This window comes from Syngnathus floridae, chromosome 5, assembly GCF_059516105.1.
Source record: "Syngnathus floridae isolate MCC-2025c chromosome 5, RoL_Sflo_1.0, whole genome shotgun sequence".
Lineage (NCBI taxonomy): Eukaryota > Metazoa > Chordata > Actinopteri > Syngnathiformes > Syngnathidae > Syngnathus > Syngnathus floridae.
In genome coordinates, this window is record NC_142417.1 from 6,913,421 (window position 1) to 6,940,152 (window position 26,732).

Here is a 26,732-nt window from a genome sequence, read left to right on the forward strand (position 1 = left end):
TTTAACAGGGTATGAATGTTTTTCAACAAAGTACTCGAATATTAATAAACAATTGAGAAACAAAATAACAGTACCGCTAATTATCCAAAGGATTACATGCTTTGTATGCTCACTGTACATACCAAAACCAATTAAAAAAAAAACTGCCAGGCAGCTAATTAATTTCTATCTTGAACGCCATAAAATGAAATTGACATGTAAAATGAAAAAAAAACCTGTGCAACACCGACCTTGGTTGCTGTGAGCACCCTGAGGGAGCGAGTGGGTGAGGTTGGGCAGCTCGTTGCCGTGGTTTCCGTCCTCCCAGGGGCACACGTCCACGCTGTTCCACCTGCGCAGCTGCCGCAACCATGATGACTTTTGCTCCGCCTTGCAGTGTGGGTTCAGCACGATGCACATCCACAGGGCGCCTGGTGGTCACCAAAACACGGAATGCTTTTTGTGCTCAGGGGCCATTTTTTGGTCATTACTCTGGACGGCCTAAAAAGCTCACGAGAGCAGCCCCGGGCCATAACACACAGCCACATCCCAAATTAAGAGGGTGTGTACACTTGTGCAACTACATCATCTTTTATTTTATTTTTACTTTCCCTCTATAAAACATTATACAGGTTGCATTATTGGTAGAAAAAGTTTTGAATTGATTCAGCCTGGTCTCATTTTATTTGTCTCAAAAAATGTGGCATTTGAACAAGGAATGTGTAGACTTTTTATATCCATGGCACATCTTGAGGGTGTCTTTCAAAGAAGCACAGCACTCTTGAGCGGCCTCACTATTTTCCTCCTGGAGCACATTTTGTACCCCACAAAAAAAGTATGTGAAAGAAATTAACTAGTCCCAAGGCAACGTAGACTGCGCACACATCATTTTGGAGCAAATTGGAACAAACAGAATATGAAAAGTGTTTCAGTCTCATGAGATGTGACTACATTTGGGGAATTTTACTCTGTAGACTTGTGTTGCAAGCCCCATTGTGTGTGTGGAAAGAAGTTGAGGAGAAAGGGCGAAGACAAGGACGGGTTGTGAAGAGGTAAAAGAAAAAAAAGGGGCTGAATATAAAGAAATGCAAAGGAAAAAACTAGGAAACGGAAAAGAAGCTGCGGACGATGACGCTTGGCTTTGAGTCTGGAGGAAGACGAGGAGCCGCAGCCTCAAAAGGAGGCAAAGACAAAAGAGCGAGGATGAAGGAGAGAGGGAGAGAAAAGAGTCGAGCAGGGCGACGTTGAGCGCGCATCACGGGGAGCGATAAGGACTCGAAAAGAAGGGTTTGAAGTGTCGACTTCAAAAAGACGAGAGCCGACGTACACGTCCAATTCCGGGAATACGTGGCGCTGAAACGGATGAGATCATTGGGCTGTCCAAACAAAAAGTGCACAACGAGAGCAAAGAGACATGGTTGTCAACAATGTGAAAGACGGCAACAAAGGCTGGAGACAACATGGCGGCTGTCCTGTCACGAGGCATCAAATAGTGCTCAGCTGAAGAATATGTGCAGGGATTTATTTTTTTTTTTTTGCAGGGCCGTGTGGTGGCCATGTTTGCAAAGTGTTCAACTGCAGTCCGGCCATGTTTGTGGAGTGTGTTGCAGCCATGGAGTTTGTTACCGAACGCCTGGCGTGTTAATCAAGAGCAGTGCAGCCATGTTAGAAGATCACGTGGCAAAATGTCATGTTGGGTGAGTGTGTTGCAGCATATCAGCCATGTTTGGGGAGCGTGTTACTGCATCTTGCCTATGTTTGAGGAATGTTATTGGGCCAATATTCACACTGGACTTTCTGTGTGGGTGCGCCTGTGTGTGTGTGTCTTTCGCTGTCTGTGTGAGCTGTCAACAATAAAGAATAAACACACAAACACTTCTGCGTCTGATTGACACTGTCATAGTAAAGTCTGGGTCCGATCACCCACCTTGTTGAATCTGCGCGTCTGTGTTTTGTGTACTGTGTGTGTGTGTGTGTTTGCGCATGTATGTGCGTGCCGTACCCAGTTCGTCCCAGAGCTGTCTGTACTTGTCTGTCATGGTGGTGCCTTGCTGTCTCCACAGCGCCAGCCGGGGGTCGGCCATGAACTGCTCTGTGATCAGTGTTAACATCCTCGCTCCGTTGGAGTCACGCATCTTCAGCATCTCTCGCACCTACAGGGGCCAATAGGGAGGGGCGTTAGCATGCAATAACAAACACAAACTTGTAAGCGGCTTAAAAAAGGTCACTTCATGGACACTCAATGAGAAGAAACACACAAACTGCAAACAAAGGTCAGGTATAACAAATGGAATCGTGCTCTGGTTTCCATCAAGGCCAAAAATCCAGACCGAGTGGGTCACAGACGTTCTTGGTCACGTTGCAATCAGAATGTTAGCAGTTAAATAAAAACAAAGTGCTTTATTTTGCATGTGAATCAGAATGTTTCTTCTCGGTTGAAAGTTTTGGAAATCGGTTATTTTTCTGCATCGTCATTCACTTTCCTCCAACTTAACATGTGGCCAGTCATTCATGTGAATCAAAAGGCAAAAGAGAGGCAACTATGAAGCTATGCTTTCATGAGATGATTTAAATACATTTTTCTTTGACGCATTGGATTTTCCAATGCCTTTTGAAATGGTCGCCTTGGTTGCTAATTGTAGCATTTCATTTCCACGGTCACATCATGTAAAGAAATACAGACACGCTTCTTGGCGTTGAGTACTTTGGGCGTCCTTGCGCTGATGCCGACTCGGTTTGAGCCTGGAGGACGTTCTGAAGGCGGGCATTCATCGGAGTGAGAAGACGGACCACACATTGAACTTAAACTGGTGACACAAACTAGTTGTTATCGACACTGGCTGACACACAATTCCACTTTTAAATTTCACATGTCAGCAAAAAAGAGAACCGGTGTCATTTATTTAGGTGTCATATCTTTTCTATACGTGTATTAGGTTTCAAATTCTACTCTGTGTGCGTGTGTGCATATGTGTGTGTTTGTGTATGTGTATACATAAATACAATTAAAAGAGCATGGAGCCGAGCAGCCTGGACGTTAATGGTATTGCTCTGCTGACTTTACAAAATGCACACAACACATTAACGCTAACCTCACCTTTGCTACTGTACTGTGCTAAATAGTGCTAACTTTTGATTTATGCTATCAGATGCATATTAAGCAAATCTATGGTAATAAATGGTAGGAATCAGCTTTTGTCGACAATTATGAAAACATTTAGAAGAAGTAATGATAACATCGATATCGTGATATTTAAATGGCCAGGATATCATCGTTGTCATGCCACAATCTTAAAAAGAGCACATCGCCGTGAAAAAACTCCATAATTCCAATCAGTTTGTTTTTATAAACTACTTTTACTTGACATACATTGTTTTACTGAGGTAATATGATTACCAATACCTCCTCCCTCCATCTGCAGGTGTGTAAATAAACACCCCAGACTACCATTTGAAGCCATACGGGGTACCTTTGTGAAGGCGGAATGTTTGATGGCGCGATTGGATTTTATTAGATTGCGGAGGTGTACCTAATGTCGTGGCCCATGAGTGTATATCCTTACATACTGCATATATCGTCCGCTGGCTCTCTCCAGCAATTAGCCGCAAGCTAAGAGGCAGCACAGCTCTTCTAATGCATGTGCCAATGCGCGTTGGAGATTACTTGGAGAACAAAGGTCTCCTCTCAGGAGGGAGATGAGGAGTGTATAAGTGCACTAGAGAGGGAAAATATTAACCAGATTCAGAGTAGAGACTACATTTGTCTTGTTGTGGTGAAAAATAAAAACCGAAGGCGGAATGGTGTGTCAGGGATTGAATGTGTCGTCGTGTTTGCGATGTGTATGTGGAAGGAAGGAAGAACGCCGGCGGCTTTTGACCTTGCTGAAGAGCAGGTTGAGCTGCTTGCCCGAGCCGTGGTACCCTCCCTGGGACAGGAAGAGCTTGACTTGCTCCTGAACCTGCTCCTCGTCCAGATGCCAGCAGTTCTCGTCATCCACGCTGGCCCCCGCTGTGGGGTCCGGTGCCCCTATATGAGAAATACATGTTTGACTTTTTAAAAGCGTAATAAAGAATAATTACTTTGAGCCTAATTTTTCTAAATGAAAATTATTTTACTAAAACTTCATTACAAGTCACAATACCAAAGTACAGTAGCAACAATGACTAACGTAGCATGTCTCGTGCACATTAGCAATGGCTTTGGTGAGTGAGCGGGTGAACCATGCTCACTCCGAACGACCCCTTTAATGTATTCGCACGTGTACAGGTGAATAAAAATGATAGCTACCGTTGTACACAAAATGGGACGGAAGCAAACAACTAAACAGAACAGACACTCCTTATTTTAAACCTCCCTGCAATCATCCCCTTCTCGTTATCGCTCCGCTTCGAGAGGTAAATAAGGGCTCTATATAGCGTTGATTAGAGGCATCCAATCTCCCCTTTACTGTCTGTGTCCCATTAATGAGTACGGCATTGATCCTACCGCAATTTGCCTTCATCCCTGAGTCGATACCCACACGCGCACACACACAAGTAGGGAAAGGCCAAACGACAAACCAGGTACAAATGACTGCATGGTTAAATGCATGCATGGCCTACATCAAATATTGAGTAGGAATTACAGAGTAGCTCTCTTCCATAGAAAGCATTGATGATACAATCTGGATAATCATGGAAAGTAAAATTCATATGCAACAATCACTTTCATTCAGAATGTATCATCCAACCAGATAAACGTATCATCACACTACGATTGTATGTTGACCCCCCAAAATTTAGCTCGATATTTCTGCAGCTAAAAAAAAAAACAAAAACTCATTAAATAGGTCATTTACCTACTAATCAATCATCATGCAGGTCCTAATAAGATCTTAATTTCATATCTTGTCATTCGGCTATCAGTGTAGCGCCTGATACACCATCAATGAAATATTTTTCCAACACTTGCCTATATATAGTGGCTGTATAATAATCCATACTTGCAAGGATGTCAATGATTATACAGATCGATATCCATGTAACCAGGGAAAGGAAAACCGCTATCAAGCCATCAAAGACGGGATCATTGTCATTGGACAGAGTAGCATCCAATTAAATGTGATACTTTGCATACAAGTATCACGAAGAAACAGATGTGTATGATAATCCTTTTTTTTTTTTTAATGAGAGCCTGAGGGGAAGTCAAGTCAAAACAATGTTAAAAAAAAATGTGCCAAGCAATTTTTGTGCAAAGTAAATTGACCCAACTTAGGTTGGGCCAATTTGAACCCAAATTGGGTTGTTTTTAACCCAGCATTTTGACGGGTGTATTCAGCACACACTCACCGTGGACCTGGTTGATCTCAGAGTTCTGCGACAGGATCTCGTCAGCTAATTTCTGTGCGGTAGGTAACACCTCCGTGTGGTGGACAGAGATGAGATACTGGACGAATTTTTGCAGCTGGTCGCGGCTCATCTGGAACAAGGTTTCCGAGATGGGCAGGTGCAATTTGACCTGCTCGGGCTTGCGTACCCTATAAAGCGAGAGTGCCACCACGTGGGCGCAATAGAAGATGTCCTTGTTGCCGCAAGTGCACGTGACCGCCGTGATCTTGCAACGGTCGAAGCTGACGCTGACGCTGCATACGAGTTCGGGGGACGAGGGTGTGGCCGGATCCGTTACGGTGCCGCTCAAGTGGAAACCTGGAGAAGAGAAACACAAAAGACAACGTTGCGTTGAATTAAATGTTCAAACTGTGCCTAGTGTAAGTCATTTCAGTGTAGTACATTTGTTACAGTTCAGTTGTATTTAACTTTTAAGTACCATACATTTCATCAATTACAATGATAACATTCACCAAAAAATACGTTTTACTTTTTTATCTGTCTCTTGAGTATGGCAAACACTATACAAATATGCACGTGTGTTTTTGTTATTTTTTTCCCCCCCTAAAAGGCTTTCGCATTTTAAAAAATAAATCCTGCGGACCCCGCTTAAGTGAGACATCTCATCAAGTCCACATCTGCAATGCATGTGAACGACAATGAGGAAGTGAGCAGCGTGTGGAGACGTTCCAGCATGAATTATACTCCCCCTCTTTCCTTCTCCTCCTCCCACGACTTTGAATACAATGTTTGATCTTATCCCTGACTGTGCTATCTGGTGGCGCGGCCGCTTTTTATTATGGCGAGATGAATATGAATGAGCAGGGCGGGGCGGAGACACACACATGCACAGGATGAACATATGAAACAGACACGCACACGCTTGGCCGCAGCTTGAGATCATGCATTTATTAATAATGGGAGTGGTTAAGGAGCGTTATGAATGCATTGATGCGCTCAGGAGAGATGCACAGGCGAAGACATACATCACCTAAACATGTTTATCAAAGGGTTCGAGCGCACGCAACGCTGTTCTATCAAGCATGTATTAGAGCAGATATCAAAGCGGCTCCTCCAGTGATGTGAGAGGCGAGGGAGGAGTTGAATATTTCATTGCGTACAGATGGAAATGGGACACATGCGTCGGCTAAACAAGGGGTCAGTTATCAAGGGTCTCAGAAAATGCAACCCCAGCAGTTTGGATGCTAAATAAAACAAGTCTTTGAAACACTTTGGAAATATACTATTTGTCATTTCTACTCCTAATAAACTTGTTACTTTTGTCTCTTTCCGTAGATTATGATGACGTAAAAAAGATGGAGGTAACAGTAAAGTTGGTACTTTGACTTCAACCAGTCTTTTTTTTCGGTACTTCTACTTGAGTTCTTTTGCCGCCTCTGCTGAGAACATCAACCTATCTGCAACCATCTGCATGAGCAGGAAGTGCTGGTGGCAAATATGCAAACGTTGCCAAGGAAATACGCTTATTTCTTTTTTTTCCTACCGCGGTGAAAGCCAGCTGGCACAAAGGAGTACACCTTTGCAAACAATATTCACACAAGACGTGGTGAGCGCGGAATATGGCAGCCGCCTGCATCTGCGCTGATCAAAGCGAGCCAGCGCTGCTGCGAGGGAGTCACGCCGACTCACCTAAGTGGGACAAAAAGGCTTACAACCGTGCAGCTGATGCGACAACGGAAGACTAAACAGGATTCTGTTCGTGTGTAACGACACACAGTTAACAGAAGGCTTTGGAGAAAAGATGTTACACTTTTACTTTTGTTCCTATAATTATGTCAAAACCAGTTTCGGGGAATCTGTGATAAAAGAACACTGAAGGCGTCCTGTAGGAAGGCTTTCTCAGTGCAAGAAGTGTCATTGAGTTGGTGATAAAAAGGTCGCCATGGCAACGGCAGGGATACTATCCTCCTGATTAAAAGCTGGTGCACTAACAAATTGATGCTGAACCACTTTTGTCTACCGAGTACTACGTATTGTTGCTGGAATACAAAAGTGTTGTTTGTGAGCGTGTGTGTGTGACATGTGAATCATGAGGAGTCAATGAAAAGAGAACATCAAAAACACGTGAGAGCAAAGACAACAGGAAAAAAAAAACATACTAATGCAAAGAATGAAACAGCTGCGCCATCTTTTTGTTTCCAGCGTTTTTCTGTTACCCCTCGTGAGGCTAAATTAACACAATTCTTCTTCAAATTCATCACACATGGAGGATGAAGTGGTGATAAAACTCATTCAAAAGTCTGTTTTGTTTCGCCCTCCCACCACCCAACCAGCCAACCAACGCTTGTGCTTTTCCCACAGCTCTCCCTCTCACTGACAGATGGGTAGGTAATGAGTTTCGCCTTTCCCCGTCCAATCGCCTGGGCACCAAAAAGTGCCCCCCCACGCCAAATATGCCCTTTTAATTTAGCCAAGTGCTGAGTACAGGGGTATTACTGTTTAGCTACACACACACGCACGCCGTTCACATCTCCCATGACTGCTGGTTGGGCGGGTTTTGAAACCTTCCATGTCTCATGTGCTCGCTATTAAAGCGCCTGGTTCCCACCCCGGTCCACCTAGCACCCCCCACTCCCCCTACCCCGAGTGGTGCTCAGGGCTCTTTTCTGTGCCGGTTCAAGAGGCCGGCCTTGGCTTTCAAAGTAACCATGGCGGCCATTTTTAGAACAAGGCCTTAGTGAGGTTGCCCTAGAAACCCCTCCTGGCCGTAGCGGTGAAATCACTCTTGGCCCGCGGCGTTGTGGAAGAGCCAGCCAGAATGAGTGCGTGTATATGTACTGTGTATGTATATATGTATACATGGCTCTGATTAACTGTCTTTGAGGAGAAATTTGGCACTTTAATAATGAAATCACACTCACGCAAAAGCTGCTGTGGGCCACAGCTAATGCCCGGGCGCTCACAAGCATGTCAAATACCACCTGAATGGGCCCATTTAAGTATTTAACACAGACATGACAATTTATACAGTATTTTCTATATATCTTATGGTTGAGGTTTGTGCGCATGCTCAAGTGTGTTTCCAAACATGTTTTAGAAAAATTCAAGTCATATAGGTTAGATTGAAGACTCTAAATTGTCCATTGTGTGATGCGAGTTTGAATGGTTTTCAGTCAATATGTGTTGTGCAATTGGCTAGCATCAAGTCCAGGGTGTTGCATCACCTAGCGCCCACACCATCTCACCTGTAACCCTGACCAGGATGAGCGCTAGAACATGGATGGATGAATGCACCGGTTATTATATGATTTTCTCCAAAGTCGTTGAGTCTAAACCTCATCCCTACACGACACCCATTTCTTGGAGGAAAAGCTGCAGACTGGGAAGTCTTCAACATAGCAAGACAGAATAATGCTGCCTTTATCCGTGGCCTATGAAATAGGATTTAGCTCCCCGCGTGAAGGCGGCCCGGCAGGGATGGCGGGCGGCACTCTCAAAGATACGCACAAAAAGCGCTCAGTGTCCCAAAAAAAAAAAGGGGGGGGGGGGGGCTGAAATTAGATTGAGCGACAAACATATTTCTGTAATTGAGTTAAGATCCCAAGTCAAAGTAGAAGACGGGGAGTGGTCATTATGTTTATTGGCTGAATTGGGAGTGATCGTTAACAAAATCTAATCGGGGTGTGCGAAAAAAGTCTGACTCCATGACTGATTTCGCTGTGAAAGCGAGTCAACAAAGAGAGCAAATAGATGTTAAATGTGCCTGTGCTCATCCACTTTGGCCTCACACATTAATCAAATTACCTTGTCAGACAAGATGAGGAAAGGGGGGGATGCAACACAAGCTTTTTATGATCCGAAGCCTGTGAGCGCCTGCGGCCGATCGGAAAATACGCCATCTGACTCCCGTGTTGACCAAAGATGGCTTGCGAAAAACCTCATGGATAAAAAGGCTACCGGGTTGGAATCCGATCCCAAAAGCTCAGATTTGCAGTGGGTCGAAGAGAGGTCGCCGCGCAACCCCCACCTTTAGACCCTCGGCACACCCACAGTCAAAAGAGCTCCCCCCTAATCTCCACACCGCGACTCGATTAAGAGGTCTTTTCGGATCTCCGAGCATGTGTGGTCCTATAAGGAAGCACCCAAACGGAGACCATAAACAGAGATCAATGCTATCCTGCAGGAGACCTTGCCTCAAATGCGTGTGTGTGTGCTAGGTGTGGGAGGGGCAGGAATAACACAGCTGAGCTCCAAGGGCGGCCATATTTATGCCTTGAACCCTCCGGGGAGTGCGAGGAGCCTTCTTCTCCCCAGATGTGTTTTCCTCTCACCTCTCTCATGATCCCAACTTGCTTGTGCAGTGCTACCCTGACATCTAAGTTACCAGTGCCCCAATTTACAGCTAAAGGAACTTGCATGAGGGCAAGGAGTGCTAATGCTTGCTCGGCTGTTTACCGAGTCAAACACGTGAATACAAAATAAGAAAACATACAAGGAGCTGCTGGAGGACACAACTCACACACCAAGACGCTTACACGGGATGAAGCTTCTGATGTCACTCACTACTAGGCCACGCCCCAAGTCAAGGTACCGCTTCAGAGCTTGAATTAGCATTTGATGATCTTTTTTCGTGTGCATGCTAATCATCAGGACAGAATGGGATGCGCACAGAGGAGCCCGGGGGGATGGTTGGGGGATCGGAGCTGTCACTGGCTAGCGTTTGCAAGTGACAAGCCGCCGCCAACTTGCCACTTAGTTGCCAAGCGCTACATCCAGAGTGACTTGCAATTTTCCAACTATCACTTTCAAAATGGATTGTAATTCCGCAGGACAGGAGGCCCTGTCAGTGACGGATCCCAAAAGGTTGGCCGCTCTGAAGGATGGGCGGCAATGCAGAGACAGCTGAGCGTCTGCATGAGGAAGAAATCGAAACAAAAGAAGGAATGAGAATTATAATGGGGCGGCTGTTTGGACAAGAACAGAAAATAATTGAAACCACCACTGGATTCCTCACAATATAAATTAAAATGAACTATTTTAATATTTGCAATAATATATAATATACGTATTTGAATGTATTGACGTTATCTAAAAAGTAACATGCATTATCGGTGTGTCCAATGGAAAGCATGTCTCCTCACTATTTATTTGAAATGGAAAATATTCTTTGTTGTTTTATTGGCCACAAAAGAGGAGCTTGATTTTTATGGGAAATCAACAAAATATAAAAAAAAAAACATCACTTTACATTTTATTGAATTGAATGCATTAATATGCATATATAAACTATTAAATGCAGTAATAAGTAAAATTATATCGTATTTATTTCAAATACTTAGTCAAGCAACCAACAATCCATTTTGCAGCATTGGTGTGAGAGTTCTCGTCTCTCTGGGGCGACATCAGTGAATCGTTATTGTGCTTTTTGCACAATAAACAAGGCATTGCCATCATAAAGCTGTATGCTATATTCGGTGTGTACATTTATGTAAATTTACATTTTTATGTTCTCGTTAGCTTTAAGACGGTAAGACATCAAATTATTCAATAAAGCCACCGCCGATAGCTGTTAAGCTTAGTCTACCTCAGCCACAAAGGACAGCCATTTTACAGTACCACTTAATATACAAAAATTCAAACAAAGCACATATTTTGGGACTATTTATAATGTATTTTAAGAAAGCTACAACCAGGAGTGACAACTACTTTTTCAGGTCGAAATGCTTTGAGGCCTATTTGCCGACAACTTTGTATCAATGGTTTTTTTTTGTTCTAAAATTATGGAGCTCAGGTTGAAAGCATCCCATCATCTGACTATATACCCAAGTCACTTGAGAAGCTGGTGGCCTGCTAATTCCGTCTCCTGGCTGTACATTAACTTAACATTATAGTCATTTGTGTGTGAGGTTCATTAGCGTGAATGAAATTACAGCAGGACCAGGGAATGAATGTGCGTAATTAGCGAGAGGTGTGTCCCAAGAGGGCTGCTGAAGCTACAGTATATGGACTGAGCCCCATTGAATAGCCATCGCGTGCTCCTTCAAGCCTAACGACATAGCCATATAGTAGCGGTAGTGGAGCGTGGTCAAGCCGAGCGAGCGAGGCCTTTTCTGCCGGCTTAAACGCCATCAGAATCAATCACCAACATTTCCAACCCTTAGCGCCAACATTTCTTCCATGAAATTTCAATCGCTCTATTTCATGGTATTTCTATTTCCAGTACATGTGGATGCTACGTGTTACTGCCATAGCAACCTATTTAATCTGGTCAGGGTTTTCAGAATCAATCATGCTGACAAATGTAACCTATTAGCAATGAGATTGTGCCTTATTTCAATTTTAGTCACACGGGCCTGGCACATAACATCTGCATTGTTTTGTCCTCTGTTCTGATTGGTTGGTAACGGTCAAAATAGTTAGAAGCAAGTTCCACTAGGAAAACACACAATCTTTATGCATTTAATTGTCTGATTGGTTGGTAAAATTGCGACGAGATAGTGATTGTATTAAGTGGTGGATGAAGTCAGGTAAGTCCCTGCAGAAGGTACCAAATGCACAGCACGCCACTGAGTCGTGGAGACATGATCATGCTGGCCCAGTGAAGTGAGATGATGCCGCCTGGAATCAGTCAAGCGTGAAGAATAAACAAAAGAGTCAAACAATAAATGCAGCTCAATGGTTTGGAATGTATGTATAAGTCGAGCTTGTGTGTGTTTGTGTGTGATTAGCACAAAATGACATTGTGCCAAAATTGATTACATGTGCCTTCTCGCCTCAATTGCACTTTGACCCATAATAAATCATTTTGATCAAAGGCCTTTGGAGGATTTGTTTTGGCGTGGAAAAGTTGTTGCGAATGGAACACGACGCACTACAAAGGCGTGTGTTACAACACAGAGGCCAACTGAAAATAATTATTTGCATGCAACCGGATGTGCACGTGCACCAATGCAAGTAGCCTTGTGTGTTTGTGTGGATATTATTTAAGTCCAGGAAGTAGCCAGGCAAATGTTTACCCTCCCTATTAAATGGATTCAGTGACAAAGTTGTTCGGTAGTATATGGCAGCAACAGAGCCGGCCGGATGCAAATTGTGATGACAACCATAGCGCAGAAACACAAGTGTAAGAACATAAGAAAACAGTTTGACATCATTTGAAACTCATCTTACAGCATCACCCTAAAAAATAAATGGTAAAAACGCTCTGGTCACTTCTTCCGTTACGTTAACAAGCCAGACTAAGCGTGGGCTATTTGTTTCTCACTTGAGATGTCTTTGACACCAGCAACCATTTTCCTATTTGGTGTCATCTTGTGACAGAAAGAGCACAGACGACACAAACGTGTGTTTCAGCAAATAGCTATCGAAAGTTTCCATAAAAAAACATCAATAAGTGAATACTAAACTGTGAATATGCATGGGGGATTACGGCAGCATATCATCCATTTTACTGTACATTATAAATACATGTGTACGTTTTATCAGCCAGGCCTGATACACATCACTCACGTCGGCTTCATGCATACACTCCTACTGGCTTTAGTGGCTGTCTACAATCACCCTCCTTCTGCTCCCAAACAGCTCCTCCTCTCTCCTCAATAATTGGCTCATCTGCGGTTGCCCCCTCCCATCACAAACACGCACGCACACACACACGAACACACACACACACGGGGAATGTTCCCTAGCCTTGTGCTGACCCGTTGTGTGTGTACTGACGTCACTTACTAGACAAGGGGAGGCATCATTCCAGACACACACACACACTCACACGCAGAGTCACACACGTGCACACATAAACACACACACGCAAAGGCCCCAGTCGAAGGGGTGGGGTGAAGGAGGGGGGAGCATTCCTGAGCAGGCACACAGACACACATCACCACGCCTGGCGGAGGGGAAGCGTGGGGAGCGCTCAGCTGTAGCGGGTAGGCGGGGTAGAGCAGGGGGGATGGTTGGCGGATGGGAGACGGGGGAGGAGGGGGGGTCGTGGCAGTGAGCCAGCGTTCCTCTGAGCTCAGCACTTCCCCTTTCAGCTCCAGCCAGGCGCTGCTTTTTTTTTTTTTTTGCGTAACGCACAGCAGCCCCTCGCCGACCGGACCGCCAGCTCCATTTAACCCCTTCCTTCCCGGATGCACAGAGGTCACACCGGCCGTTCTCATCATCCTCCGCGTGTGTGCTTGTGCAAGATCCCTCCACCACCACCATCCTGCCTAACAGCCCCCCAACATCCTATTATATAGCTCATAGGTTCATATTATTACCTTGACACACATGAAAGAACACACGCATGCACACACCAGGAAGTGAGTTAAGCCTCTCGGAATCCATTTTCTTTTTGTTTTTAACAATGCTGAGAGGCTTTGTACTGCTAAATGTTCCTGTTATTGTTCTTTGATCACAGTGAGGGTGAAAAGTGGAGTCCAAAAAGTACAACATTATTACAAAAGATAAACAACTCCATGCGGTGTGCCCTTTAATCTTATTGCAGTCCATGCATCCAATTTGTACTCATTAGGGTCAAGCGAGAGCCTATGTCAGCTGACTTTGGTAGACACGGGACTGATCGCCAGTCAATCGCAGGGCGCCTATAGACAGACAAGCGTTCAACTTTGGACTATTCTTAACACTCAGAGGTCAGAGCCTGTGAGAACGTTTACATGCAGTCAATACATAAAAGTAGACGATTGGTTTTCAGGTTTTAAAGGCCATGTAAACGTGAGCAAAAAAACCCCCAAATATAGTCTTATTTGGGGTTTTCAAACCCTGAAGAGGAGATAATGGTTTCTTTTTCCAACAAAGGGCTACAAATAGCCTCATGCAGAAGTGGCAAGACAAAGAAATCTCACGGCTCACATTAACCACAACAGACAGTTCTTGGCGGAAGGGTGGGCCACGCAAGGAGGTGAGCCTCTCTCACGTTTTAATATTGCTTGACACACGTCGCGCAGCATCTCTCAAGTCCACATCAAATACCTTCGGTCAAGGGGGCGGCGAAATGAAGGGGCGGGAGGATGAAGACGACGGTAGAGGAGGCGGGGGGGAGTGTCTGGAGAAAGGTAAGAGTACACGGGGTCGATGCTGCTGCCTGCGGGCTCTTGCTGTAAATATTGACGTTGATGTTAGGAGCACTCTCCCAAGGATAAACTATAAAGCAAAAGGGAGGGGGTAGCATCACATGCTACAGAAGGGGGTGGAGGGTTGGAAGAGAAATCAATGAGGGGTGAAGCCTCGCAATCGGAGAATTGAGATCCTCTTCCTCCTCTCTGGGTGGCTTCGGTTTCAACTCTCACGCTAAAAGCAGACATTACAGAAAACATATCGCCTTTCGCGCCAATGGAGATGAAATAGACCCCCACTGGAGGAGAAGAGAAGAGGAAAGACCCAACCCCACAGATACTCTCTTTTGTTGACATCTGTATGTGTCGCCATGACAACCCGCCTAGTGCAAGCATCCGTATTTGCATTGGAGGGAGCGTGATTGTTGGCAAATAAGAGGTGTGCACGGCGCAGCCATTCATTGTGTGTTCATCACACTTGTTTGCCTCACGTCGTCTGTTCGATGATTGCGGAATATAGGCCCGTAGCGCCGTCACGTTAGACGACTGAGGACATCATCCCGAATGTCGCTTGGTCTTTGCTTCAATAGCCCCCGACACATGCACTTTTGTTCACGGGGGTATGAACCCAGCGCCATGGCAACCAGAAAGGACGTTGGAAGGACCTGCGAGTTCATCGCAAAGGATAGAGAATGTGTTTATGTGTTATTCGTATCCTGTGGGCAAGTCAGCATTCACCCATGAAGTAGGTCAGTGAAAAATTTCCCAAATTAGGTCACTGGCAGTCAATGGATGCCAATGTGTGTGTGTGTGTGTGTGGCCATGTTTCTACCATGCGGTACGCTTCGGTGGGCAGTGTGGTTTGAAGACCTGATGTGGCGCCCACGTCGGGGTGTGTGAAAGCTGCGTCAGCTTTGTAAAAGCCCGTGACATCATAGTTGAACAAAAAACAACAATATGAGAGGAGCACATCAGAAATTAAGAGCAGGAACGAAAAGGCCATTGAGTTGTAACTGGTAGCCCACCTAGACGATATACAACGAGGTGAGCCGCTAAACGACTGGTAGCCCCAATTAAAAAAGTGAACGCCACTGCACCACTTCCTGTTTCCACCTTCTGTTATGAACACATTGTTAGCATTACAAAGTACTAGTAATAGAAAGTTTTGTGAAGCAAGTGGACTCAAAGCAGTAAGACTCCAGAGTGGACTGGCTGACTTCATGTGAGTTTTCCCAAACAAAGTTGTGTTACTTCATACAAAAGCAGAATGAGGCATCAAAACTGTCCCAAAGCAGATTTTTTTTTCCCCCGACCAACTTCAAGCAGTCACTTTTTCTCTGCTCCAACATCGTTTGCATCAGGAGGCGTGTGCATCAAACAAGCCCTTTTGATTGAGAGTGCTTATGAAAAGCAGTCCGATTCGGTTACAGTGCCTAGGTCTGATTATTTAGCAGCCCTCCTCCTTTTCCTCCATCGGGCCCCCTCCAGCTGTTTGGATGGCTGCTCGCTTGTCATCTGCCTCTGTTCCTTCAAGTTTCTCCCCTCCCCATTTTCAAGAAGCCACAGTGGGAGCGCGGCTTGTTGCCGATAAATGGCGGAACACAGGACACTTTGAAGTGCGCGCTGCGTTCCGAATGTGCTTTCATCGTCCCGCATCTGTCAGTCAACGTGAAGAGCCCAAAAGGAAACTTTTTTTTTTTTTGCTGCACAAACCACGCGCCCACCCTCCCCCACCTGCCCCTTTGGTTTCCTCTTTGTGCATACACAAACAACCAAAATGGCAACAACAGCCAGAGTGGGCTGGATAATAATCCACAAGGCGCTGCTGCCGTGATGTGAGCGAGAAGCTACGGCTTGTGTAGCGGTGGTTCTGTTTAGGTCTCAATTAATTGTTAATATGAACCATGACACTATCAACGGCCCCAATGGTGAAATTCAACTAGACATGGCCACAACACTGCAAAAACTACTAGTGGCCCCCAATCAAGAGGAAGTTTATCCGTGGGGTGTTTTGAAACTCCATGCAAGGGGCGAGGGGTGTCAGAGAGGAAGTGGAAGACCACTGACAGGTGTCTTCTATGTGCAAGACCCCCAACCTAATCCCGCAAACCCGCAGCCTAGCTCTGTCAGCCACCGAGCTGTCCAAGGGAGGGGGACGAAAATCTCTGTTCCCTGGGCAGAAATCAAACCGCCAGGAGATGTGACAAGGCCCCACTTCCCCCTTCCACCCCCCGCCATCTGCTGCCAATCACACGTCACATGCTTCGCACCCTCGCCCGATGCGCACGGTGGTCGTCGGTGCCAGGGCCCGAGCTGTCTCTGCAAGTTAAAGAGACGTAAAGGAGAGAGCGAGCAGACAAAGAGTCACATGCGGAAAGAGGCCTCGAATGCGCGAGCCGAACGTGGCTTGGAGGAGGGAGCGAGCCACAGTGAGTTACAGTGACTAACGTTACCAGCCAGGGAGAAATGCCTGGAACAGAGCGGCCGGGTATGCGAGCCAGAGGACTGAACTGCGGCCAGCCTGGATGGAGTCTCGGTCCAGATAACTTGGGCTCGGACCAAGGGCCCAGCCGCAGCTCGTCGGCGACGGGAAGGAGGGAGGGAGAGGGGGAGAGGCGTGCTTATGGGCAAAACAGAGAGTGTTTAGAGGCTTTTCAGCTGCAAAAGTGGGGATGGTTGGAAGGGAAGCGCTGCGAGTCAAGCCAGCTGAGCTGGATCCGAGGCGCAGAGGCAGGGCCGAGTCGGGGCGGCGGAGAGAGGAGCCAAGGGCTGGAGGCCAGAGGAAGGAAAGGAAAGAAGGGAGGGCTGGAGCATGGCTGGGGCTGGGGCCAGGGCCAGAGCCAGAGCCAGAGCCAGAGCCAGGGGCCCCCAGCTTTAGATTTAGTCAGCTGTTCCCCTGGCCAGCAGCTGGAAGGACATACAGAAAGACGGGTAAGGCAAGGGGGGGAGGGGTTAACAGGAAAGCAGAGAGGGAGAGATGGATGCAGGGGTGGGGATGGAGGTTAAGGAGGTGGACGAAGGAAAATCCATTAGATTCCAACTACTAGCAGAGGTGGCAGAAGCATTCACACTCTGTAGAAGTTAATGGCCTAATCATAAAAACGGAAGAAATACAGCCTAATTGCGTGTGTATTTTTATTTTTTTAAAGATTTTAGCAGACAGAGACTCTTTGAATGCCAAAACCATTATTGGAGTTGACAATAAATTCTCTTCAATTCGGCCATGGTTGGAGATTATCTTGCTTATCCAAATCTGTCGCCGTTATTACTAATCGTTCAGTCCTCGTTATGTTTAGTTTTCCCACTTTTTCAACACTTCAAGACCTCAACTATGGTTGACTGCGCTTATATCCAAAATTGGTAACAAGTCTATTTTGACAAAGGTGCACTAAATAGCTCTTTACAAAAAATACCACTCTAGTAGAAGAAACCTGAAAAATCTACTTAACTACAGTCAAGTATTTGTACTTGGTTACTTCCAGCCGCTGCTGACTTTAGCATAGACCGGAGAAAGCGCAGACAGGAGGTGGTTAAGGCTCACTGGCTCCCCTCCTCACTGGCTGGCCAGCCGCTCAGGCAACAGTCCTGCTATTCATTGTGGACCGCCCGCCGCCGTGATCCGAAGCACGCTCCGAGAGCTCTCCGCTAACAGGTGCCATATACGCACAGTGTGCACTCACTTGAGAGCTAAGACTATGAATCAAGAAAAATGAGGGTTAGCAAGTACTGCAGAAGAGAGAGCATAGACAAAACAGGGATGAGAGACATTTAATTGCACATATTTGGTTTCTAGGAAAAGCACGATCATATTCCACGGGACAGAGGCGTTGCGGCTAAAAAGCATTTTGGCCGCGAGTGACTCAGCAGTGAGATTTTGCAGGTGTGCAACGCTTGCGTACCTGGGCTGTGCAATGCATAACAATGAGCTCCATGTGGCCTGCTGCTTCCTTCATTTGCTTTCACAAATGCCACAATTTTACATACCAAAAAAAAAAGAGGGCTTTCCTTAAAAAGGAGCCATAAAAATAACTATGCAGCAGGAAAAGATGAAGCAAATCCAATTTGAGCTCAACTACAAAGGTTATTGTTTACGACGGAGTGATGTCACCCAAATATGTTCGGAACTCCAGCACTAAACGTGGTAACTAAATGTGTCTTCTTGAACCATATGACCAAACGCAAACACTTGACTTGTTTCCTTAGCAACAAGGACTGTATGTATTTTCATCTGCTTATCTTTAAATTATTATATCCAGCTATTTAAATCAAAATTATACTCATCAGATTGAATCGGATTTAAGGAAAAAAAAGATGGACGTTCAAACAAATCCGTTGTAACCCGCACTTGATCCATGTTGTGCAGCCATTTAAAAGCAACATGGAAAATCCCATTTAATTTAGATTAACTAAATATTGGCAGTTAAAAATCCACGCTAGCCCCATTTTTTTGTCGTTTTGTGAAACAGTTAAATGTTCAGCCTGTACTTCCAATAGATGTAATGGAAACAAAAAACTGTTCTGAACTGGTTTGTCTACAATGTTTTTTTTAAGCAGATCTAACAGCTCCATTGCGGGTTGGGTCATGTAAACCTTAAACAGCCCTTTGGCTTTCCTTGTCGAGATGCGTGGGCGGTATGACGAAAGCCGCGTCAGATTTTGTAATAGTTGGACATCATCCGCCACACATCATCGTAGTAAGAATGTAGTTTAGCAATTAAGTACAGAAAAAAAAGGAATGTTTCACAGTACAGGGAAGTTCAAAGTCATTCACTTGCTCAAAACGCATCTTGTGAAATATCTGCATGGAGGCCATTACGGAAGATTTTTACACACTTCCCACACAGACACGTACAGGGAGTCCTCACTTTACTGTGCTGCCAAAATGTGAGGTTTTGAGCAAACACACAGTGAAGTCCTTTTTCAGATCAGTTGCAGTTTTTCATTCTATTGTTTTGCATTTCCCACCTAACGCCTAAAGATAATTTAAGAGTCTTCAGTTCATCCAGCATACATGTTTTGGGGACGCGAGAGAAGCCGGACAACGAAGGGAAAAAATGCCACACAGGAAGGCCAGAAAAATCCGAACACCAAACCTCCGAAGTGATCGCTCCTCCGCAAACCATACCAACTGGTGGATCCAAAGCTTCATACTTGAAAAGGTATTGGACCCCTCCTTCTTCTCCGTCCCGCCTCCATCACTCTCCTGACTCCCCCTGCACCCATCTGCCGTCGTCGTTCCTCAGCTTCCCTGCCATCTCATCCCCCCCGTTTGCGCCCCACTCCCCTCCGCCCCGCTTAATGGCGCAGGCATCCAGTGTGGAATATAGATCAGTGCGAGATGGATGGGACACCGGGAGCTCCGGCCAATCACGTAGGTCCCAGACCAAAGATTAACTAAATATTAGCTGACAGCGAGAGAGCGAGGCCGGGACACAGCTGCAGCTGCCCGTGCCACGGCTCATGGAACAAACGACATAGAGTGGGTCGGCCTCAGCCGGGGAGGGGTGCGGATTCGGGTGTGCGCATGCAATCAGAGGCGCCTTGGGAGAAGAAGTGCACTAATCAAATTCTCTCCTGCCAAGGCGGACTGCGAGGAGGTAAAAAACAAAAAGGGAATAAATCTTTATTAGGCGATGTGTCCCCTGCTTTATCGATCGCTTCGCCCCCTTCCCTCGCTCGTCCCCCTCCTCCTTTTGTTATTTTAGGAGCGCGTCTGCCATCCGCTCCAATCCGGTCGGGCCGTACATCAGAAACGACCATTACCGACGTCTCCCCGGGCCGGGGTGGCCTGTCAGCGGCTGTGAAAGGGTTAGGAGGTTAGATGACGTAGCCGCCCAGGAGGGACGGCTATACGCTCGCCAGACAGACAGACAGGCAGCCAGATATGAGGTTCTGGGCAAGAATGCAGACGGACAGGGTGGAAATGCCACTGCGGCGGCCAACTGTCAACAACACTACGACGGCTTTTGTTGAAAGTCGTGCACGGTTGTGCAGCAAAAAGCATGGCCGAGACCCAATAGAACAAGGCGCGGTAAAACGGGTGCAGGTTTTCAAGAACAAAAAAAAAAAGGAAATAAATCTGAGACTCTATTAAATATGTCCACAGGAGTAACGATAGCCCAGTTTTAGCACGCGAGCATACTACGTAGGAATGTTTTTCTCCCCAACAAAGGGAAGCTGTCGTACACATGCTGAATATTGTATAAAGACAAGCGGTCGACAAGCACTTTACCTGTACAAAACAAGGTCTATGTTTTATTGATGCTAGCAACTCAAGTAAACAAGGTTACAAATCGAAGCAGACGTGAAAGCTTTTGCTTCTCATGAGAATTTTGACAGATTTTGTGCAAAAAAAGGCTTGAGGTTACTTACGCTGGATTTACACCACACAGCCAAATACCCAATTGCAATTAAATGTTAAATTTGATTTGTTTGCTTCCACTGAAAACATGAAATATTCGATCTCAAAATACACATACACTCAAATATTAATAATACAATTAGTAAAGTAATAATTGACCTGACTTGACGACTCTTCCATTGATGAGAAAAACCTCCATACGTGCCATGATTCTGCTATATTTTAGATTTCTTTAGGTTCGTTTTTTTAATGTCAATTTGCGGTGATTTAGCACCAAACTGGGATCGGTGTAAATCCAATCGGCACACTCTGCAGTCTGCACTCACATTGGCGGATTCACAAATAAAATGTTGAGCTGCATTTTCAAGAGACTCTGAACATATTTGATTCCATTCCATTTTCTTTCTGTTCTGCCAAGATGCATATCCCAATTCTGCCACTTGAGCGCAAACAATTGGAATCGTATGGCTTCAGCTTCGCAATGTCAATCCAGCCTTAGTGATTTGGCCTCGGTTTGTCTCAAACCAATAATCACCCCAACACAATCAATGGAACGCTAAATGATCCATTAATCGACCTAATATTACGCCCAGCGCGGTTTTCCTGTCTGCAGCTCAAAACTCAAGACCGGCTACAAACAGAACAATTTGTACCATTTGCTGCAAAAACAGCCCAAGAACTCGAGGCCTAAACATGAAAGAAGTTGTTTGCCCGAGCGAAGCGTGTATAACATAAAGGGGAGGAATTGCCGGGGAAAACTCCAGAGAGCTAAAATCACAGCAAATAGGCCGAGTGTTGTTCCTCCTAATTCTAGACATTGGTAAACACAGCTTCTAAATGTAGCAGCAGATAGCCCTGAGGTCACGATGCGCACTCGCTTTGACTGGGAACGAGGCGCCGACAGGGAAGAACGCTAGCCGTGTAGGCAAGCCATCCTCGGGGAGATTGGACACAGGAAGCATTATGGAAACATGCCGTATCTAGATAGGGTCAGTGTAAATAAGATATGAGTTTCTATTGCCCGGCTTGGGAAATGAAATGGGGGGAAAATTGAGAAGCGTAGAAATGGAGAGTCTAAGAGCATATCAAAAGGAGAGGGAGGAAAAGAGACATGCGAGATGATTAGAAGGAGCTCGAGAAGAGGAGGGAAATCTATGGGTGAGTACAAAGAGCAATAATTAAGGGTACGTTTACACAAAATGACCCAGTAAAAACAGGGACCTCAGCGGAAAGAGGATAATGATGTCATGTATGCCCGGCCACTAGTTGGCAGTGTCAAAAAGGCATGCAGCATCTCTTTTGTCTGTCCCCAGTTTGGCGTATGAAAGTAATGAGACTCTCCTGGACACAGTTGAGGTGTGGTTATTGTTTATGTTCCATGCTAGAAGCACAAATGATACTACAGGGACTCGTTTGTGTTTTCAGAATTTAACTCTCGCGTTATGATAAAGATTAAATCGACCTGTTAAAAGATTATATTTAAAAAAAAATGTCAAAGCATAAATTAAAAAAGTAATAGTCTTTTTTTGTTGACTAGTACTAGTTGACGTGTACTATTATTTGCAAAAAAAAATCTTTATTTCTTTTTTATCTATGTACTGTATTTTTGGATTAAAAAAGGAAAGCAAGTGGATAGGCCCATTAATATTTCTGGTATACCAAACAAACAGTATATACACAGGAGGGTTAAACAGAAATACTAATGATGATGTATTTCGGTACAAAAGATGTCCGTTTATTCCCATATGGTCTAATTTGGATACGAGTCATGCCAGAGTAAAACGCACAGAATCGGATATAGTCGGATCAGAATCAGATGATGCCACTGGCCTAGAGTGCCATCAGATGTATCACTTGAAATGTACACTGGAAGTGTGAATTTCAAATCCTGGCATGTTCAGGCTACCCAAAAAACAGCATGGGTGCAAATGTCTCTTTGAAGTGAAACAAAAGTGAAGCAAGCCACGTGGCTGCCTGTCATACCAGGACGACCTCTCCCTCTCGCGTTTTCAGCCGAGCTCATGTCTCGCATGCCACAGCGGCCTGACATCGCTGCACCAGGCGCAGCCAGAGGCAACTAGTGCGCTCTCGGCTTCCCGACACCGCCGCCATCACCGCCACCCTTTCCCGCATAGCTCACATTGTTCCAGAGGACTGCTGAACATTCTGAAGGGGTAAAAAAAAAAAAAAAGCTACTTTTCTAGGCCCTGTCACACGATGCAAAGGGGAAAAGCTGAATCGTTTTTTGTTTACACTGTAAACCTTTTTAAAAAGTCTCCATGAGCAAGCTAATTATCATTTATTATACCTCGGATTGAATTTATAGAGGTGTGGGTAACTTTTTAATCATCTACTATAAGCACAACTTCATTTGTGTTTAATATTTATTTTCTGAAATAAAAACAGTTTTTAAACGTTCATTATCAATTAGGGGGCTGTGGCCTATGAGACGCTGCGCTGTTTGTATTCCCGACGTGCATTTTATTTTTAATACTGAGCAGTATTAGGGTTGTGGGTGAGATGGAGCGCATCCTAGCTAACAATTTTTAGCCTCAAATGAGCCTAACATGAATTAATGGACTTGTATTCCCTGCAATGAATGGGCGTTCACCGTGTGCCGATTATAGTCGCTAGCCTAAATCTGGCTCTGATTCCTCATTGCATGCCGGTTCCAGTAAAAAAAAAAAAAAAAAAAAAAAGACTTCAAAAGCCAATATTGTAGAAGAACTGCTTCTCTTTGCATGCACAAGGCCAGCTCGGTTGTTTATTGGAAAACAATAATGACAGCTCGCTGGTCTAAGTAGAGCAATTGGCCACTGGGGGGTCGGTCTGACCATGATGCTCTTTGGCTTTAGTAATCCCTCAGGGAGGGGGGGGGGGGGGGTGTAGGGAGTAAAGTGATGAGGTCAACGCTGGGACAGCTCGACGAGAGAACACCCCTAACTCGTTGTGCGCTTGCGTGGCAGGGGTCAGCGACAGGTAAGCCCTCATCGCTGTCGGTTGTTTATTCTTAGGCGCCGAGGTGGTGGCGCCCCGGCATTGCCGAGCCAAGGAGCGCCTTTAAGAAAAAAGAAAAATAAGAAACGAAGCGTGTGTGTGCGTGCAGGAGTGGAAAAGAGATAGCGTGGGAATGAAGACAGACGGGAATGTCATCCACCCGCTTATCATTTACATGCCTCACCTTTTAGTATTGGCCTCACCGTAAACACTCTTGGTGAGCCCTTTGTGCTAAGATAAACATCTCAAGTGGCTAACTATTAGCACATCGTGTCACTTTAGCTTCGGGAACATTTTTGCAAGACAACAGCGGGTAGCTTTCCGCTCTTTACTCAAAAATATTCACCGATTACGTCCGCACGCACGCACGTCCGCAAGAGAAACAGGATTGGCAAAGTAGTTTGGCTCCTGGCGAGGAAACAGATGTTGATCAACATGCACCGAGAGCTTTTCTTCTGTCTTAAAGGACAAATATTTTTGCTCTTTCCGCAATTCAAAACAATTCCTCAGGTGTTTCAGTAACACGTGCGGCATGCTTTTATCATATTTCGAACAAACTAGATTTCACTGTCCACAAAATGGCCACTCACACAAAGACTAGCTCGCATACAGCATCCATACATTTAAACATTCCACCGCAGTAAGCAAGCAAGCCACTTTGTGCTTATTTCAGCAGGCCATTGGTGCAACTAGGAATTCATTAAAAACAGAGAAGGGAAAAAAACACGTGAGCATCTGATAGGAGAATGCTGAGTGCTGCATTCCCTTGTTATTATTGCCCAATCGAAGGGCAGCGTGGCAATAAAAGTCATTAAATGAAATAGGGAAAAAAATGGCTTTTAATAGGCCGCTGTCATTGTGGATTTAGTAGGGCCTTTCTGCCGCCGCCCCGCCTGCCTGCTCGCCTTGCTTGCTCCTTCCTCGCGGGGAGGAAGAGGAGCACCGGCGGATTCCTAGACAGTCTCGCAGCTGACGCAAGGCGAGCAGCCACAGTCTGGGAGTGGAGACAAGTGGAGTTGGAAAAGGGGCGGGTGAAGGGGGACCGGGATAGGAACTCACGCAGGAGTTTTATTACTTTAGCCGGTTTATTTTAACAGGGGACACACAAACGGACATAGTGATAGGGCGAATTGAAAATGCGTTAGCGTGAGGGGTGATTTTGAAAAGCTACATCTGGACTGTGGTCGTGAGGAAAAAGCTGGAAGCAACCATGTCTGAGGCTGGGAATGGGAATCAGAGGGAGAGACGGGGGGCTGGCACCAGTGGGCTGGAAAGACTGGAAATAGGGCAGAGACATTTGGACTCAGTTGATGGCAGAAGGACAGTCTTGGTGAAAAGAGAAGTTAAAGGCTGGGTGTGGAAAAGAGAACTTGGAGGGGATGTGTGGGTTTTTTTGAGGTAGGGGTGATTCACTTGGGGGGGGGGGGCATGACACACACACACACTGTCTGGGACCGTCTGGTGTGCAGGGGACTTAACAGGCTGTCGTAAAGGGACACGTTTGATCACCCACTTCCTCGTTTCTGATGCTTTTCCAGACAAAAAAAAAATGACAAATGTTTTTTTTTTTTTTTTCATCGCATATGGCAGTGATTCTGTTTTGATTGCTTGTCGGCCACACGCACACACACATCACAAAATAAATTGGGTAAATTAGCATTTTAATGCCTGTCGCCAAAATAATCAGGCGATTGGAAGACGTTAATGGGAATAATTGCCACACTTGAGATGGCAAACACAAAAAACAGAATGTGTTTTTCCTCCAGACACATATACTGTAAAGACTTTGAGAGTTTTATTTTTATAATGCCATAATGACTACAACCATACGTAATTAGTATCACTAAGTACAGCACAGACATCAGCAAAACCTGACAAACAAGTGAAAAAAAAATGATAGCTTAATAATGGACAGCCATAATTGTATTTGTTTGTCCATCTGCAGGGCACTTCCTGGTTCGTGAAGGGATGACCAACTTGGCGGCCATTATCATGGTGCTCGGTTCCATTTGCCATTTTAAGTATGGCAGGAAACTGCAACATCTAGGCTTCGTTGAATGCACCAGTGGGAATGAAGCACAATGACCATCAGCAATAACGGAGAATGACATTCTCCTGTGTTGAATTCTCAGCATGTGGCTGTTTTACCCAAACAGACACAAAAGGCAACAAGGAAAAAAAGAGATGATGAGACTATGGATCATTGCAGCTAAGTGGAGACTGTGGAGTACAATACAGCAGTGTCCAGAGTTGAGGCACAACAATGGTGTGAGTTACCAGGTTACCACAAATTTCAGCGCCAAATTTGACAAATCTTAAGCCAGGAGACAAAGACGACACTAAGGGCCGCTGCAATAAAGTGGAGACTATGGAGTGTAATACAGCACCTAAGTGAATAGCAGTGTCCACCTTTGCGCTAACATGCTAACATCCTAAAGCCTCTTTGGGTCTTGGAATGGAAATGTCAGACAAATAGCAAGCAAGAAAATGGGACCAAGAGTTGTATCCCCAAAGACAGTCTTTCACATGAACGCAGTCGCTGCCCCCTCGCCGTCCCTCACGGACAGCCAGATGTTTATACTCGCTCCAGGCTCGGCCATGTTTCCATGACGATACAAGCCCTGGGTTAGTCACATGGTAGATGCTCAATCCAAGATTTTGGCTCACCTTTGAGGCTGCGAGAGGGTTATTGTGCGAATGCTGACGAGCGTTCATTGTTATTATTCTGCCAATTTCCGCCGTCCTACTCCTTCCACATTACTCAGCCCATTCAAAGCATTTCATTTGAACTTCAAAAATTCCCAAAACAAAGGACACATGGTGAATTACTTTCCACATACCCAAAAAATTCCACACCCCTAAAGCCAATTTCCCATCTTTCCATATCCAAACTGTTCATCAAAGTTACCACAAAATTCCAATCACAGAAATCCAAAATTCCACGCACTTCACAGTAAAATTCACAATAAAAATCCTATATTTAAAAAATATTTTTTATACAATTTGTC

At 45.3% G+C, this 26,732-nt stretch overlaps 1 protein-coding gene across 1 annotated transcript in view; it reads right to left on the reverse strand.

The window, feature by feature from the left end:
* LOC148397817 (zinc finger SWIM domain-containing protein 6-like) overlaps positions 1-26,732 on the reverse strand; it is a 48,644-nt gene that overhangs the window by 12,865 nt on the left and 9,047 nt on the right. Inside the window, exons 3-6 of the mRNA XM_088375274.1 lie at positions 5,308-5,664; positions 3,858-4,006; positions 1,982-2,132; positions 231-410 (exon numbers count right to left, since the gene is read on the reverse strand). Coding sequence (XP_088231400.1) covers positions 231-410; positions 1,982-2,132; positions 3,858-4,006; positions 5,308-5,664 — 837 coding nt within the window. The remainder of the gene's footprint in view (positions 1-230; positions 411-1,981; positions 2,133-3,857; positions 4,007-5,307; positions 5,665-26,732) is intronic.